This window comes from Cucurbita pepo, chromosome LG13 (genome assembly GCF_002806865.2).
Source record: "Cucurbita pepo subsp. pepo cultivar mu-cu-16 chromosome LG13, ASM280686v2, whole genome shotgun sequence".
Classification (NCBI taxonomy): domain Eukaryota; kingdom Viridiplantae; phylum Streptophyta; class Magnoliopsida; order Cucurbitales; family Cucurbitaceae; genus Cucurbita; species Cucurbita pepo.
Window position 1 is genome coordinate 2,187,880 of NC_036650.1, and position 18,927 is coordinate 2,206,806.

The 18,927-nt window shown below is 34.8% G+C and overlaps 4 protein-coding genes across 5 annotated transcripts in view; 3 read left to right on the plus strand and 1 right to left on the minus strand.

Annotated features, from left to right (window-relative positions):
• The first annotated feature begins 4,419 nt into the window (after positions 1–4,419).
• On the plus strand, positions 4,420–8,133 carry LOC111808666. The gene is made up of 9 exons (XM_023694782.1): positions 4,420–4,533; positions 4,628–4,803; positions 5,117–5,208; positions 5,298–5,377; positions 6,434–6,475; positions 6,595–6,722; positions 7,119–7,300; positions 7,373–7,816; positions 7,890–8,133. Exons 1-7 carry the CDS (start codon positions 4,420–4,422, stop codon positions 7,132–7,134), a joined length of 648 nt encoding a protein of 215 aa, XP_023550550.1. The 3' UTR covers positions 7,135–7,300; positions 7,373–7,816; positions 7,890–8,133.
• On the plus strand, positions 7,134–7,820 carry LOC111808667. The gene is made up of 2 exons (XM_023694783.1): positions 7,134–7,300; positions 7,373–7,820. Exons 1-2 carry the CDS (start codon positions 7,134–7,136, stop codon positions 7,818–7,820), a joined length of 615 nt encoding a protein of 204 aa, XP_023550551.1.
• A 6,286-nt stretch (positions 8,134–14,419) lies between the features above and the next one.
• LOC111809143 (probable WRKY transcription factor 27) lies at positions 14,420–16,000 on the plus strand. Of its 2 annotated transcripts, none has more exons than XM_023695505.1 (3): positions 14,420–15,078; positions 15,170–15,283; positions 15,429–16,000. In XM_023695505.1, exons 1-3 carry the CDS (start codon positions 14,600–14,602, stop codon positions 15,862–15,864), a joined length of 1,029 nt encoding a protein of 342 aa, XP_023551273.1. In that variant the 5' UTR covers positions 14,420–14,599; the 3' UTR covers positions 15,865–16,000. The 2 variants fall into 2 exon arrangements, with proteins under 2 accessions (XP_023551273.1, XP_023551274.1); XM_023695506.1 differs by having other exon boundaries at positions 15,447–16,000.
• Positions 16,001–18,042: 2,042 nt separating this feature from the next.
• Positions 18,043–18,927, minus strand: part of LOC111809350 (60S ribosomal protein L9-like) — a 2,271-nt gene continuing 1,386 nt past the window's right edge. Inside the window, exons 2-3 of the mRNA XM_023695794.1 lie at positions 18,539–18,661; positions 18,043–18,432 (exon numbers count right to left, since the gene is read on the minus strand). Of these exons, the coding sequence (XP_023551562.1) occupies positions 18,343–18,432; positions 18,539–18,661 (213 nt within the window). The 3' untranslated portion in view covers positions 18,043–18,342. The remainder of the gene's footprint in view (positions 18,433–18,538; positions 18,662–18,927) is intronic.

An 18,927-nucleotide genomic window follows, 5' to 3' on the forward strand; every position in this document is an offset into this window, starting at 1 on the left:
TTTTAACAAGTCTTTTGAACTTCTTGAATGCACATAATGCCACTCCTTTTTCTCTAAGTACCACATCCAACGGCTATAATCATCAACAAGTAAGAGAAAGTACGTTGTTACTAGCACTTGATGATGGGGTGATTGTGTAAGATCCCACATCAATTGGAGAGGATGTTGGGCCTCAAAGGCGAGTGGATTGTGAGATGTTACATTTGTTGGGGAAGGGATTAAGCATTCTTTATAAGGATATGAAAACCTCTCCCTAGCATACGCGTTTTAAAAACGTTGAGGAGAAGCCCAAAAGAGAAAGTCCAAAGAAACAATATCTAGTAGCAGTGAGCTTGGGGTATTACATGTTGAGCCACATAAATCTGTATGAACCAGTTGCAATGGTCACTCAGCATGGAAACGGGTTTAAGCTGGAAACGACAGTCTTGCTTGTTTGGAGACTAGAAAATTTTCACATAGCTAGTTCGGGTGTATGATTTTGGGTGGCCCATTAGCCATTTTCTTCTCTCCTATCGTTTTGAGCGCCTAAAAGTTCAAGTGTCCAAGTCTTGCATGTCATAGCCAAGCTCGGTCTGCGAGTGTCGTCAATAGAGAGGGAGGATTGGTCTTCAATAGTAGTTTGTAGAGGCGGTTATGCAACCATTTTGACTTCATCAACAAGTTTCCATCTCTGTTGAACATCTTGAGGAATGAGTCAAGCTAACTCCACTCTGCTTCCTTCTTTCTTCATCTGACCAAGACTAATAATATTACTCTTCAAGATTGAGATATAATATACCTCGGTCAGTAGACGTTGGTCGTCGTTCTTGCACTAGAACAAGATGAATCCTTTTTCTTGGATCGGTACAGTTGACTCATCACCAAACTTCACGTTATCATAGGGGTTCTCATCAAACTTCTTGAACTTTCCTCAATCTCCAGTCATGTAGTTGGTTGCTCCATTGTCTAGGCACCACATGTTGGTCTCTGCTCAGTTTTCTTCTTTTGTGAGAAAGTTCACCATAACCTTCTCTTAGTTAAGTATCAACAGTTTGACATCTTCTAAGCCAACATTAGTGTGGGCTCTTGATCCTGCGTGAGTGTGAGGTTTGCCTCCTCATCGCACTTCTTCTTGTAGCACTCTACCACATAATGCTCATATTTTCCACAAAAGTAACACTTGATCATGCTATTGTCCTTCAAGGGGTTGACATTGTTGTAAGGTACTTTCACGACCTCCTCTGCCACCACGTTCGCTACCATGTCCACGATCTCTATTTCCATTATTATGGTTGCGATGCCCTCTCGTACCTGAAAAAGAAGAGTCAGATGCATCATTCTTTTTCATTCGTGCGAGCCATCCTCATGTCTGAGTAAGAGGTGTTTCTCCTCCCCTTTGTCTTCGTAGCCACGAAGTCTCTCCTCATGGACCTTAAGATAATCAACGACTCCTCTACCAACATGTTCTTGAAGTCACTGCACTGTTCGATGGAGGTAACAATCTGCATGAATCTCGAGGGAACAACTCGAAGGAATTTCTTAACAACGGAGATCCCTCCACCTTGTCGCCTAATGAACGGATGCCACTGACGATCGTCGTCAACTTCATAGTAAAGTCGTCTATTGACTCACCGTCTTTTATGTGAATAGCCTCGATTTGATCCAGTACAACTTGATTGGTTTGATTCAATTTTCTTCGGTTGTTAGGATTAGAGTTTGACCGAAATTTTGGTGAAATATAAAGGAAAAAGAACGTGTTATGTTTGCAACTTGAAGCTTTTGTGAGGTAATATAAGAGAAATTTTGTTAAACCTAATTTAATCTGCATGTGAATAAGTATGAAATGCTATTGTATGACACGTGAATTAAAGTGGTTAAAAACGAAATTTATAGATGAAAGTAGTGTTTTCAAACTTAATACCTACAAACTAAAACCAAATAGCTATCCTATCCTCGTAATTGCTCTCATTCAAATAGAGCCGCGATTTATTCATGTACTACTCATTTACTCAAGTGTTACATGTCCACCAGCTCTTGTCTTAGTTCATCTCCGAACACCTTATTGGAAGAGGTACCACTCTGATACCATTTGTAACATTTCATGTCACGACGATCAGGTGACAAGTACATATTTTGAGTCTTTATCCAAATTCTAAGCATAGATCGTTACTCCATTATAGTTATTTAATCAATAAAATGTATATACTATATTAATTATGAGAAAGTTGTTGCTTAAATGATTATTTAAAAAATGTCCCAACAACTGTTTGAAATTCAATTATATTTTTAATTATGGGAAAATGTATTTTATTTCCTCTTTTGTAATTTATTATAATCTTCTGTCTTTAATGTTGTTTTCACCTGAATTCATATAAATTAAATAAAAGGGAAGAAAATTAGAGAATTTGAAAATGATGTTTATGGAACTTTCTCCCGAGCTACGACGATTATGACTTGAATACAACACCAAGATTTGAAAAACCTCTCGAAAATGAAGACGTCTAAAGAATTCTAGAGAAGAATGCGTGAGATTCTCTTGACTTAAGATAATGTTCTTTAATATATCGAAATATAATATTTTACTTCAATTATATTTAAGTATTATAAAATATCTGATATGTTCATTCAAAAAGGGGAACGAGAATTGAGGTACATGGTGTGTACAAAAATGTTGACTGCATTCAACAGATGCCCTGGGTCGACATTCCTTTATGACTACTAAACTCCCAACACTTCACCTCAATTAACACGGTCATGGACCTGAAAAAGAAAATGCAGAAAGGAGTAAGTATATAGATATAGCCCACGTGACCTGAAAAAGAAAATGTAGAAAGGAGTAAGTATATAGATATAGCCCACAAGCAAACTACTTGTAGGCTCTCATCGCATCTTTGATCTAGCAGGTGACCACAGACTATCACTGACTATCACTGAGATTTATGCATATCATTCTTGCTATGCACAAACTAAGGTAACTAACTAGCCTTCAGAGTTGTGTCTGATGTCTAGAGTTGAGGCACTACCTCAAGAACATACTCACAACCAGTAGTACGCCTCCACTATGATCAGTCATCTAGTAATTATCGAGAAAAAAAAAAGTGCAGTAAGAGTAAGTATAAAATGTACTCAGTAAGCAACCTTCTATACGCTATCGTTGGACATATACCTATAGACGAAAGTTGAAGCTATGTGCTCATATTGCCCATAAATTAGTAAAAAAAAAAATGTGGATTAAGGTATGTATTAACTTTTTCAGGTTCAAAGGTACCTAAATCATGTACATACGTCGGTAATCAATCTTATGCTTAATATGCTCTGAGTCGTAGTGGCTCTTGAATAAGTCCTAGGGTAACTCTCATAGGTACGAAGGAGTCGTCTTGCTCTAAGAATGATCATACATGTCTACCTAGTGAGGCTCTATTCAGAAGATTCTTTCTAGTGGTGTCAGACAACATCTACCTATTCTTAAGATTAGTAAACTATTTGTCACATTGCCTTTTCAGTTGGGACAGTAAATGCATATTCCTACCACCCTCCTTGGGTTGGAATAGTCAACTACCTGCCTTAGGAACAATACTTGTTTATTCATCGTCTTTTCAAGTTAGAATAGTAAACTGCATGTTCATATCACCCTCCTCGGATTGGAATAGTATAAGGTCATGACTCTCCACTAGATACAACCGGGTTAACTTAATAATATACCTTCTATGACTCTTAGAGTCCCATGTGGGTGATAACTAAATTTTGTGTACCAAGTAAGCCCTAGCTCCTCTTGCTTAGTTCACAATTAGAGGTTGCGCCCTAAACATCTCTAGAAGGTGCCTATTCAACCCAAAAAGGGTCTATGAGGCTCACAACTACCGTCTAGGACCAAAATAATGTAAAACAACAGTTCGTGGTCACGTCTAACATAATCATAACAAACATTCTAGGGCACATAACATTAGTTTGGAGCATAAATGGGCATGAACTAAACCCTAAATCGTGTATATAATAAGATAAATAAGCATATATTATACTTAAAATGCTTAAGCAAGGGATAGTAAATCAACCCAGACATGTTAGAATAAACATAGTAGTACAATTAGAGATCTTAAATCATGTGCACACGAGCGGTAAAATCGAATAATGTACTAAATTATAAACTTTTCTATTTACAAGACTTAGGTATCATGAAACTATGTCAGTTAGGCTCTTAAACATGTTTTCTAATCATTTGTCCATGGTCCTAATCGACTCGTACGAGTATTTCTTAAAACATGTTATAGATGGGTACTTGCTTTACGTGTTTTACGCTAAAAACGTTCCTAACTTACTCCAATTCCTTCCAAATTTCACTAATATGACTTGTAACAAAGAAATTAGGAATGCCATTGAAATCATACGAGCAAAGGTCGAACGGGCAAGAAAATGCACCCCACACGCTAATTTACACGCTCAATGAAGCTCACCCACTCAGAGCTAGAAAGAATGTTGCTACTGAAGTTAACACAGCAGGTCGCATCAGAAGGAATTTGTGAAGCTTCCATGGCCTCTCAGATTGAACCTCCTAATGTTCCACTTAAATTCATAACCCACTTCTTCCATTTCGCTACCTCCAATTTCTCTACCCTTTTAGCTCAACTCATCGTGACCTCCACTCCTCCAAATCCGCCGCTGTCAACGGTCTGTCGTCTCATCCACACTCAGGATTTCAGGGCTCAATTCGGATGGAAAAGCCGGCGGCCCCGCATTTGTAGGCCAGGTCTTCAGCATGTGCGACCTTTCTGGGACTGGTCTTATGGCCGTCTCGACCCACTTCGACATTCCATTCATTTCTAAAAGGTTCCCCTCCCATCTCTTGTCGTTAAGATTGTAATTGTTTTTTCATTTGAGTTTGATAATTTATGTTGCTAGGGAGTAGATTGAAGCTAGGGTAACAACTGATTTTGCTAATGGGCAGCCAATCATGGCTGTTTATGTATACATTATATGAGAAGTACTGCTCACGGTTTAGTCAGTTTATGAATATGTAATTGGGGGGAACTGTTTATGTGATTCATTTTTTAATAGCTCAAGTGTTAGAGTTTGTTTGTATTGTTCTGAGCGAAGTATCCGTTCAAATGTCATATCTTATTTGTTGATTCCGTTCTTTTAGAACACCAGAGTGGCTTAAGATGTTCTCGACCTTTACTAAGAGTGAAAGAAATGGCCCCATGTTCCGCTTCTTTACTGATTTAGGCGATGCAGGTATGAACTCCTTAAATTTCTATGTTTATGCTACACTTTATCTTCATTCCTTTTGTAGTATTTATGTGATTTATGTATTTGCTTCTTAGTTACATATGTTAAGCGATTGAATATTCCAAGTGCTGTGGTGGGGGCATGTCGTCTTGATTTAGCATATGAGCATTTCAAGGTACTAAATATAATATTGTTGGGTCAAGTCTGTTGGGAGGAAAGTCCCACGTTGGCTAGGGAATGATCGTGTGTTTATAAGTAAGGAAATACATCTCCATTTGTATGAGGCCTTTTGGGGAAGCCCAAAGCAAAGCCATGAGAGCTAACGCTCAAAGTGGACAATGTCATACCATGCTTGGATTGTATTTCTCAAAATTTATTTGGAATAAGGTTCCTCTTCTGCTTATCCCATAATCATCTTTGAGTAGTCAATATAGTTTTTGCACTCTTTTTAGTGGTGGTATAGATAACTGTGAAAAGCAATGAAAATCTTCATTCAATTCTTTTCTAACCGTTGATGAACAAGGATGGTTTTATGGGTATGTAATAACCCAAGTCCACAGCTAGCAGATATTGTCCTCTTTGGGTTTTTCCTTTCGGGCTTCCCCTCAAGGTTTTGAAATGTGTCTATTAGGGAGGAATGCTTCGTTCCCCTCTCCAACCGATGTGGGATTGCACAACCCACCCCCTTTGAGGTCCAGCATCTTCACTGGCACACCACCCAGTGCCTGGCTCTGATACCATTTGTAACAGCCCAAGCACGCCGCGAGTAGATATTGTCCTCTTTGGGCTTCCTCTCAAAGTTTTAAAACGTGTATGTTAGGGAGAGGTTTCCACACCCTTATAAGGAATGCTTCGTTCTCCTCTTCAACCGATGTGGGATCTCTCATAAATGTGATGAAGGATCTTTATTGAATATTTGGGTGGAAAGGAATTCTAGAATATTTAATGACATGTAAAGGCAGTTGGAGATTGGCTGATTTGGTGAAGACCTGTATTTCTTTTGCGTGTTCTTTGTTAACTTTTTCTGTAACTTTTCTACTTTTGAACAAAAAGATTACCTCTCTCTAACAATATTATGTCATCGGTTCATTTTGGAATTTTGTTCTTTGGAATCCATAACCATAAGGTACATTATTCAAACGGCAAGTAGCTGTACTAATCTGCTGAAGATTCACTACTTGATTTTGGGCATTGTCTTCCATGATCTAACTTCTAAAGTTATGTTATGCAGGAAAAACCTCATCTATTTCAGTTCATTCCAAATGAGAAGCAAGTATGATTTTTCTTGACTGAATCAAAAAACTTCAATTAACACAAAATATCAATCTACCAGCTAGAATATCATGACAGTTAGTCGTGCCGTTGGCCCTTGTGTGCTTTTGTAATGTGTAGGTTAAAGCAGCAAACAAGCTTCTTAAATGCCTGTCTCAAAATGGTGGAATCAAAAAGATTGATGGCGTTCCTGTTTTCGGTGCCCATAACTTGAATATTGCAATAGCAACTAATGATGGGATAAAGTGGTATGTCATTTTCTCAAGTTGGTTATGCAGTGTTTGCTACTTTGAGTAAGTACGTTGTTGTAAAGGGTGGTTCTATACCATATCATAATGTGTCTTCAAGAATCAAAAGGCTATTGTTAGTATATTCTAATTTCTTTCTCGATATGCTCAATAATGTTCGGGTAGTTCCCCTTTCGTCCGCCTTTTTGTGAGAAAGGTCGGTTTGAGCTGGAGTATGTGCAATCATGTGGAACCTTTGGGGTGAAAGGAATAATAGAGTGTTTAGAGGCTTAGCTTCTTAGCAGGATAATTTTTATTCTCCCACTTTTCATACTCTATCTGGGTTCCGAACATATTATCCTCGGATCGATTATTAAGCCACAACTAACATGCGTCGTCTCACATTTTCTTCTCTAGTAGGTTCAAGAAGTGATGGATGAGATGGGCAATCCTGGAATACCCTTGAGTGTCATCTCTAAGGTTGCTGAAATGCAGCTTCTTTATACCGTCGATAAAGTAATTCTTGGAAATAGATGGTTGCGTAAAGCTGTCGGTATTCAGCCCAAGTTCCCTTGCATGGTCGACTCATTCGAGAGACGGTATGTGCTCAGGTTTTCGAAATTAGGTACATCTTACAATACCTTTGATGCTATTTATGTTCTATGTTTCAGGAGTGCAACTTCTCTCCTAAGAATCTCAGAGTCTGCTAAGCAGGCCGAAGAACTTCAGTGTTATAGCTCATCAGCCCTCAACATTCAAGATAATAGGGAAGCCAATCAAGAAACTAAGCAACAATCCTTCAATCCTTTTAGAAATTTGTGGTCAAAACAACGCCAAAGAGATGACATTCGTCACGAATATATGAATCAAAACGTGCAGGCAAGTCCTTTTCTTCCCAAAATAACAATGGTTGGTGTCTCTACTGGTGAATCAGGGGACACGAGTAAAGCCAATTTAAAAAAGACAATGGAAGATTTGACTAGAGAACTAGAGAATATAGATCAGGGTAATCCTACTAGTCCTAACGAGTACGAATTCGACAACGAAGAACGTGATCCATTATTTGTTGCAAATGTCAGTCATTTCTGCTCTGGTTCGGCACGGTGGGATCATAGGTAATGATTAAAGGACCTTTTGAGCATCATGCATCTAAACGAACTACTCTTCTAACAACTCCCGTTTTCTCAGATGCAAGCGGTAGGTTTGGGCTGTTACAATTTGACCAAATGGATTCATAAGCGAGACAGGCTGCTGCTGCTTGTAAGTATTACAAATCTATTTCTCTGTTCTATTCTTACATGGCTCCAAAACTGCAATGATTGTTTGTTCAATTCCAGTAGTGTCTGTCTGTTGATATGGAATTGGATTTGAAAGAATTGTGTGCTAAAGATTAGATATTGCTTCCTTTTTTGTGGCGAAGCCTTTACTGAAATTGCTATGTCCATGAGTTATGATGGCTTGTTCCAGTTTTGGTTAGAAATTGACGGTGTTGGATGAATTAAACAAGCAGAACTTTCCATAGTAAGGTAAGAACTGTTCTAAGAACAGGAAAAAGCAAAGCAATGATGGGTGAAGGAATTGGTAGTGGGTTTGCTTTGCTTTGTTTTGTTTGTGGTTTTAATGCATTTCTTGTCCTCTTCTTCCATAGTGTTATGCACTTTCTTCCACATTATCAAGTGCTAATAGTTACTCACATAGACCCTCCTGAAAAAGATATTGCTATCATTTTATTTAAGCTTATGGGATACTTTTTCTTTTCTTTTGATATCATCTTAGAAGGAAATAGAATGATTTAGAAGGATGAGAGAGAGAAGGAGAGAGAAGTGGATGCCATGGATTTCCAACATCAAAAATATTTGGTCTTTTCAACATAATACCATCACTTCCAATCCCATTATCTTATGTTTAAGAATGAATTTTAGGACACCCTTTTAATCTGATCCACATCGGTTGGAAAGGGGAACAAAACGTTCCCTATAAAGGTGTGGAAACCTCTCCCTAGCATACACGTTTTAAAAACTTTGAGGGGAAGCCCAAAAGAGAAAGCCTAAAGAGGACAAAAAGTGTGGAAACCTCTCCCTAGCAGACACGTTTTAAAAACTTTGAGGGGAAGCTCGAAAGAGAAAGCCCAAAGAGGACAATATTTGCTAGCGATGAGTTTGGGTTGTTACAAATGGTATCAGAACTAGACATTGGACGGTATGCCAGCGAGGATGCTGAAGCCTCCAAGGAGAGTGGATTGTGAGATCCTATGAGAGGAACGAAGCATTATTTACAAGTGTGTGGAAACCTCTCCATAGCATATGTGTTTTAAAACCTCAAGGGAAAGTTCAAAGAGGACGGTGGGTTTGGGTTGTTACAAATGGTATCAGAGCTAGACACTGGGCGGAGTGCCAACGAGGACGTTGGACCCCCAAGGGGGTGGGTTGTGAGATCCTATATCGGTTGGAGAGGAGAACGAGACATTCTTATAAGAGTGTGGAAACCTCTCTCTAGTAGACGCGTTTTAAAACCTTGAGAGGAAGTCCGAAAGGAAAAATCTAAAGAGAACAATATCTGATAGCAGTGAGCTTGAATTGTTACATTATCATTATAATTTCTATAGTTTATGTTTTATTCGATCTAATCAGTATTGGTTTGACACTTTTAGGTAATACGTTTTCTTTATACACTCATTTATGACCTAAATCAGTCATATCCATCGAAGACATGCCATGTAATACTGCTATTAACTTTCCATAACGCCAAATCATTGTTTCGTTTTTATTCTTTAGATCCTACACTCGAATATAGTAGTTCCAAATGTTAAGATATCCGTCCACTAAGGCATTAAAGGGACAAACCTATTTTAGTATAGCGGTAGTGCAAAAAGGAACCTTTTATATCTAAAGGTTAGTTGAGATGTCGAGTTAGTTGATATAGTTGTTCGTATCTATAGAACATGATTAATTAAATATATTTTGTCGGATAGCTCAGATAGCTCGAATCAATCATTACAATGATTTGTCTTTTTGAAACGCGACAAACAACGATCTTCCCGTCTTTCTTAACACAATTTTGGTATAGATTAGGTAAGGTTGATGACTTTAATATCCAATTTCATTTCTCCTAACCCTCTCCTTTTAAATTCTTGTATTTAATTTGCCGCCGATATATTCAATATATTGAATGAAAATAATTACTATATTTAATGTTTAATCAATTATAAATCTATTTATTATTTGCTTGTAAAATAGACTTAATTTTAATTATATAATTAAATATTTTTCAAATTTCTAATCTCTTAGTGAATAGAACATATATTTTATTTAACAAAATTAAAATAGTATTAATTCATTCCATAATCGATTTTCTATTATAGACGGAGAAATTTCATCAATACATTTAATTAGTTAGGTACAGAGAACTCTCCTTTACGTGTTTCAATGATGAGTACAATGAGCCGATGAAGTGCAAGATGTATGCGTTTTGAAGTGAGTCCAATTCCGCTCTATCTAAGGTCAATGAGTCCATGATTATTTTCTAGGGATCCAATTTCTATTATTTATCTTGAACTCAACATTGACTTCATTCTGTTTTCAGACAGACAAATGTAACAGATCTAAAATTGTAGATCACACAGGTGTAACAAATCTAAAATTCTTGAGGATAAATATGTAAGTCGGTTAAAAAGATATTTGAATTTTTTTAAAGAAATTTAAATTTAAATTAGAAAGATAAAAATAATATAAAAAAAAAGGTGAAATTGAAAAGTGATAAAGGGATGAAATCCCTTGCAACAAACTCTTAAAACGAACCCTTATAAAATTGACATTTGGGGAAAAAGAGTTTTCATTGCATTAATTAGTAACAAATACAATGAAACATACCAAACAAAAATAATAATACATAAATTATTTATTAAAAAACAAACATCCAATATCCCTCTCTTGGGACCATAATATTTTAATTATTTAATAATCTAAATCATAATTTTAAATTTTAAATTCAAAATTCATTAAATTAATTAAAATATCTTCTTCTACTCTAAAAAATATCTTTAAGGTTAGTTTTGGATATAAACCGATCTGTGTATGGTATTTTTAAACTTTTTCGGATATTATTTAAAAAAAATTATACATTCAATGGATTACCAGACACATATATCTTACAAAATTGACAAGTTTTGAAATAAAACGGACTGTCGTAATTATTAAAATTCAAGAGTTTTGACTAATTTACTTTATCATGCATTAATAAACTTAAAATAAAAACTATTTTACAAATTAATGGGTGAATTAGGAAAATTTTATAATGAAATTTCTCAAAAATGCATAGGCAATAATAAATTAATTTTTTTTAAAAAATAGTGAAAATTAAAAAGATTCCTCACCTCACTCCACATTTCTNAGTTTTTCTACATTATATTTGTTTACCATAAAGTTTTTTTCTTTATTATTTTTCGGATCCATATTCTCATCCCTACCATACACACATCAGTTTTTTTTTTTAAAAAAATAAAAAATAAAAAATTAATAAAAATATTTTTTTAAATAAAAATTTAATGTAATATTACATCATATGTGACGGGAGAAATTTTGTATTTATCTTTTAGAATAATTAGAGCTGCTTTAACTGTTTAATTAATGTCTATTTTTTGAAAATACAATGAACCAGAAAATATGACATACTATTAACCACAATAATATATTTTATTTTGAGTTAATTAATTAATTAATTAAAATAAGTTTAAAATATTTCTGATTTATATTATTAAATAAACTATATACGGCGAAAAAACATTAAACAACTTGTTTATATCATTAAATAAATTATATACGGCAAAAAAACATTAAACAACTCTATAACAAAATAGATGATGTTGTTTATAAAGACCAACATCTTTCTTAGTGTATGTTTCGTTCATTATATTTGACTGACTCACTTTTCGATTCATTTAATAGACTGATTGATTTTTGAATTTATAGTTGTTCTGTATATACTCCTCATAAGTTGTGTAAGTTTAGATTCTGAAAATGCTATAAATAACTTAAAATTAAAGAGTATATTAGAAAAATAGTGGATGAAAAAATGACACGTTCGATATTAGGATGAGAAATAGGAGTGTAGGCAGGGTCATTTTGTTGTGCTAGATGCACTCAACAAATTTGGCTTCAACTTAGGAATTATTACTTTCAATAAACATTCATCTCTTTACAAGACACGTCACAATCTAAGCATACGGGACGTAAGCTCATCGTGAGGCTGATAATGATACGTAATGAGCTAAAGCGAACAATATTGGGTTGTTACACTTTCCTATGTATGCATATAAGTGTTTTCCATTCTATATTTTGAATTGTCGTGATATTGTTGCGTAATTTAAAAATTATATTTTTTGAACGTTTGACCCTTTTGAGTTCATGGAAACTTAAGACAATTACCTATTTGTATGTATAAAAATTATATTTGACGGTATATATTTTGACCTTAGGGTCAATTACCAATTGATCTCCATTACGTGGTACTATGTATCGATCCGAAGAATTGACTTTCACTTGTAAGTCATCTAATCTGCTCCTATCTAAAGTGATGCTAGGTTGCTTCAGCTTCACCCTTCACAAAGACAGGTGTAGGTGCACTTCGCTCGGCCACATGATGAACATGTTTTGAGCTAACTGCATGCTGCAGGTACTATGGATCATCTGACAACCAATCGGGTTGCCTTCCCAAGTCTCGCTGGTCTTGCCTGTAGGTCGTGATGTGCCTTGAGCTGGCCGTCTCCTGTCCCCTGCCGATGGGGAATCCGCTCTCGTACCTTAGTTACATTTATATATGAAAAATCACGATATGGCGATATAACGCTCCGCTCCCATACCTTAGTTACATTTATATATGAAAAATCACGATATGGTAATATAACGCACGGTCTTCCAAAAGTGGAACATAGCCTTATAACAAACATATATTTGTGTTCCAAGTAGCGGTGTGATCTATTAAAATTTATTAAATAAAAAAATATTTGTGTAATTAAATAAATAAAAGTGAATTTTTATATATTTCTAAGTCAATTATGATTGATTTACTTATTAAAAAGACACGAAATAATTGACACGTTGAAAGGAAAGTCGAGATTGGATGAGTGAGACTTTTCGTTGTTAACGACAAAATCGTTAACTTTTCGTTAACAAAAAAGTCGTTATTAGTTTCAAATAACGACAGTGACGTAGTGTCAATAATTCACATCAGTATATTACCAATCACGTCATTTCACTATCAAGTAAACGAATAATTTGTTGATGATTATTGAGAGGAACCGTCACACGTTGACTAATTAAGAGATAATTAAAAGAAACATGAGTATGAATTTATATAAGAAAAAAATAAAAAAACTTTTAAAAAAGTGGTAAATAAAATGGGAAGGTTGGTAAGGAATAAAAGGGAGATTGTGTTGAGAGAGAGGGAGTAGCAGTCGCAAGGAGGGGCGTAGGGAAGACGAGCATGATGTGTCAAACATGCAGAACAGAAGGGCCCATGTGGGGGAAAAGTGAAGAGGACGAGAGGGAAAAGCGCGTGAAGTAAAGAGAGCTCCCTAATCCCTATAAAGCTATTGACCAATGAGAAGAGGAGAGAGAAAGAGAATGGGAGAGTCAAAGATGTTAGTGTAACGCCTTCCTTTGCACACTGCCACAAAAAACACCAACTTCCTCAACCTTTGCCACCTTCCCTCTTCTTTCTTTGTCCCCATTTGACATTTTCTTTCAAAGTCAACAAATTTTATATTTATTATATTCATTTCACTTTTTGTCTCTCATCCTCTTTTTCTCTCTCTACAACGGTCTCAAACCCGTCTATATACTTTCAAACGTTCAAATTTAATTCCCCAAAATTTTTTTAAATTAATAATAATAAAAAATTAGTTTTAAGAGTATAAGAATTAAAAGATAAAAAAAAAACATAATGATTGTAACAGCTCAAGCTCAAGTCCACTGCTAACATATAATCATCTTTATTCTAAAATGTGTTTGCTAGATTTACATACCCTTATCAAAAAATATTTTGTTTCCTTCTCCAACTAATGTAAGTTTTACACTGATATAGGATGGAGACGAGAAAATTTTGATATATATATATATATAAGAAATAAAATTAATATTTTAAAGTGATGCCTCATTTTCTATTATGATTTTATAATTATTATTCTTTTAAAAAAGAAAATAATCTGAGTATAATTTAATTGATTTTTTTGTATTAAAATTATAGTTTTGGATTCGAAACAAGTTCCGAGACAAAACGACAAAAGATGCTTTTTACTAATGAAAAAGAAAAGCAATCATTAAATAAGTTAGAAGTAATAACGGATATACGGACACGTGACCGTATGATCGGAAACTCGAACCTTTGACGATTTAAGCTATAAAGTTATAGATAACGTAATCACTTTTAGTTATAAAAATAAAAAATAACAAAATGGGAAAAAAAACACTAATCACTTAATTTACTAAATTTCCAAAATTCAAAAATGATGAATTTAAATATTATTTATTTGCTCAAAACACTAAAAGGATAAAGGATAATATCAAATATTAATATTTTTTTTAAAAGAAAAATTATATTTGGTAATTTTTCTTTTTCTTTTTTATTAAAAAAATGATTTAATTTTTTTTTTTTTTTTTTTTTTTTGTGTGTATAAATACATAATAAAGATTTAGGGAATTTCAAAAGTCAGTGCTCTTTTTCCTTTCATTTCTGTTTCTCTCTCTGTTTCTCTCTCTCTCTCTTTGGCTCTCTGAGCATCAAAAAAAAAAGTCAGCGCCGTCGTTTCTGCCTCCAATTCTTTCCCCTTTGTCCCTTTTTTTTTAACCAAATTCCCAAATTTTTAAAAAAAATTAATTTCAATTTTTGTTTAACCTCCATCCATGGCGGCCGGAAACAATGACTGGGATCTCTCCGCCGTCGTCCGGAGCTGCAATTCAGCAGCTTACAGGACAACCCCAACTGCCACCGCCGCCACAGAAACCGATTTGTCGTGTCTCGCTTCTTTAACATTCGACGACGATCCAAACGACGTCGCATTCTCCTTTCCCGACATACTTCAACCCCAACAACAAGAACAACAACAACACAACGGCTTCGATGAATTGCACCAAGCTATCTGTTTTCTCCCCAATTCCCTCACCGCCGCCGTCACCATCGCGCCGGAAATTCCCACCGCCACCACAAACCGTTACTTTCAAGAGGAATTTACACCCATTCTGCCGCAGCCGGATCCTGTGGAGGCGGCAGAGACGGCGGCGGCGCTGCAGAATCAACACCACCACCAAATCCAGCCTTCGTTCCCGCCGGAATTCCCAAATTCGTCAATGGTGCAATCTAACATACCCAAATCGAGAAAAAGGTAAGAAATTTAATTGAATTTTTTGTTGATTTATTTGTTTTGGGTAATAATTGGGGATTTTTTTTTTATAATTTAAAAAAAAAAATTACAGAAAAAATCAACAGAAGAGAACTGTATGCCATGTTACTGCAGATAATCTCTCAACAGACATGTGGGCTTGGCGTAAATATGGGCAAAAGCCCATTAAAGGATCTCCATATCCAAGGTATTTAAATATACATTATTAATAATCATGAAATTAAATTAAATAAATAAATGGTCAAAAATAAAAAAATTTCTTTTCTATTTTCTGTTTGTTTCTCGGGAAAATTCTTACTTTCTCCTCCCATGATTTGAATTGATGATCACAGAAACTATTACCGTTGCAGCAGCTCAAAAGGGTGTGGGGCCAGAAAGCAAGTTGAACGGAGCAACGCCGATCCCGAATCTTTCATCATCACTTACACCGGCGAACACATTCATCCACGTCCGACTCACCGGAATTGCCTCGCCGGAAGTTCTCGGAACAGGCCACTCTCCTCCGTCACTAACAAAAACCCCACTGGAGATCCCAATCAATCTCTGATCACTACTGCTCTGGTGGGCTCTGGTTCTTCACCGGCTGATTCTCCGATGACACCGTTCAACGATGACTATGGCGGAGGAGACGAGAAAGAGGGAGAGATGTTTGAGGATATGGCGATCGATAGCGATGATGATTACGACGATATTCTGATTCCAAACTTGATGGTGAGAGATGAAATCTTTGCTGGGTTTGATGAGATTCGGAGGCGGCGACCACCATAACTCCGGCCACCGTGGCGGCTGGTTGAATTGAAATAATACTTTTTCTTAATCACAGAATGACTTTAGTCATATAATCATGTAATTAGACTTGGTATAAGTGAAGTAATTTTGAGTTTTTGTTAATTCAAAATTTATATTTAAGGGGTGTCTGTTCTGATCAGACACTTGTCAAATATGATTAGACACCTGTCATAATCAGAGAAAATATATCATGCACTTAAATAGGCCGAATATTCCCTGACATTTCAAAAACACTAAATCTAAAATCACCTAATCTAAACTAATAAAAAAAAAAGACAAGTTAATCTAAACTAATAGAAATGACTAAGTTAATCTAAAGTAATAGAAAGGACCAAAGTTATAATTTATAGTGGATGGGTTGAATAGAAATAATTTTTTTCTTAATCACGGCATGTTAGTCACGTAGTCATCTCGTTAGACTTGGTTTAAGTTAAGTAATTTGGTAAGTTTTTGCTAATTCAAAATTTATATTTAAGGAGTGTCTGTTCAGTTCTGTGATCAGACACCGGTCACATTTAGATATGATTAGACATCTGTCGAGAAAATATATCATGCATTATAATGAGTTAAATTAAGAATATATGAAACAGAAAAGAAAACTTAACTCATTTCAACTCACAATCTAAACTAATATGAGGAACAAAATTATAATTATGCTAATTTAAATTGTTTTATAGTTTATGTAGCCTTTAATATTTATATTTTCTATTTTTAGGATATCGTGATTATACACTCTATCAAGTTCTAATATTTATACCATACCTTAATTTATGTAGAGATCGAGTAAACAACATTGTAGTTGCTAACTAAATTGAACTATAACATTTCATACTTGTGTTCATCCAAATTAAATATATTTACAAAATAAGATCTAGATACTTGTGTTCATCCAAATTAAATATATTTACAAAATAAGATCCACAGTGTTTATTTAACTCATGAATTTATAAAAATTAAATTAATAAATACATTTTCGAAATGATCCTCTAACTAATCCATATTATTAACTCCAATAATAAAAATCATCATGAGTTAACTTAGTCATTGATAACTGACATGATACAACAAAAAAGTTAACTTAGTCATTGATAAATGACATGATACAATAAAGAAGTTAGGAGGAATGGATTCAATCTCTTGGTTATCTACTCAGAATTTATTATTTTACAGAGTTTTTATTATTCAAATGTTGTAAAGTCAGACTCATGGTCAATCTACCTATAGTACAATCTAGAGTTTTTATTACTCAAATGTTGTAAAGTCAGACTCATGAGTCATGAGTCAATCTAGAGTTTTTATTATTCAAATGTTGTAAAGTCAGACTCATGATCAATCTACCTATAGTACAATCTAGAGTTTTTATTACTCAAATGTTGTAAAGTCAGACTCATGAGTCAATCTACCTATAGTACAATACTCATGAGTCAATCTACCTATAGTACAATCTACACGGGGGTTTGTACAAAATGGAAGGAAAGCAAAATGACTTTTTATAATGAGTATCTAATTGAAAGATACTTTGTACAAAATGGTATATATATAATCGAAAGATACTCTTTATGTCAATTCACTTAAGTCTTTTTCAGTATGACTTTTATTTGGTCAAACATATTATATTTCAAGTTGTTTCAAAATTGAAACTTTGTCAGAATCAAGTTGTCAACTTGGATTATGTCCATTTATAACTCTTAATTAGTGTATACTAGAATACTATTAGGAAAAAAAATATAAGAATGATAATTAATATTTTATCTATTGCACTATACTTAAAAGAGAGCAAAACGAGTAAAAGAGAGAAAAGTGAAATCTATTCGAGGTCTGCTTGTTTCGGAGAACTAAGAGGTAATAGTAGCTTTGCTTCTTAGGAATTGGAGTATGGTTTCCTTGTGCAAAGAAAACTTGTGTAAAAGCTTGAAACAATAGATAATGATAAAGAGGCAACATATTCTGTAATTTCTTTCTAAACAAAGAAATATATAAATTTATAAACTTAATTTTCAAAAATCAAATGATTGTCGAACAACCCAAGTTGCTACACCTAGCCAACAATCTATGTTCAAAAGTCCTCCCTAAAATATAAATTAACATCAATATAAGATGATGTTAATGTGTTTATAAGTGTAAAATTTATGGCCCTAAGATAACAAGTGCATCCCACAACCAACAATGGCTTCACCACACCACATCACCAATGACTAAATATTGGAAAATGGACAGCATTCTTAACTCAACACTAAGAGAGGAACAAAATTAGGTCTTCTCGAAATCCCGAAACAAACCAAACAACGGTAACTGACATTTACTCCATACGCCGTTACATCGCTTCGAACTAAAATCTCGTGAATTTGTCTAAGATAAGTTTTTTTTGTCTCATTAATTTGTCTACGAATTAAATATAAATATATAAGAAGAAACTATCACCAAAAGCCAAAGCATGGTTGAACAAAACTACTCAAGTCAACACTCCTCTTCAACAACAGTTCCTTTTTCGCTGACATAAATACCATCAAGGAACTTCCGGATATCTTTGTTCTTCACATGGCATTTCTGTCACCCAGAAAAAAAGAAAAAATTTATGTATAGAACCAACAATGACTAGGCACATGTTTTGCGAGCAATAATCAATCAAAAGAGGCATGGGTGAGAACAAGACCTGGTTTATCAAGGCAGCAGACCGAGATACAAGCTCAATGTCATTACCATCCAAGACCAACTCATCCTTAACCTTCTCAGATCGAACAATAGATACTCCGTCAAGCATGTCTACTTTTCGCACCTATTGCACAAAGAAAATGAAAACATCACATTGCATCATACAAATGGTATATGCATTTTTACAAAGAATAATTATATTAATTAAAGAGGATTTTTACCCATAAAAATTTAATTGGTATATGGACTAGTTCTGTTTAGATACTTATTAGAATATTATGATAGATCAAAGGAAAGTATTCAATGATGTTCCTATCGACTCTCTCGTTCATTTTCTAGACGTCATCTCTCTCCTTGCTTACTCTCCCCCCCCCCCCCCCCCCCCCCCCC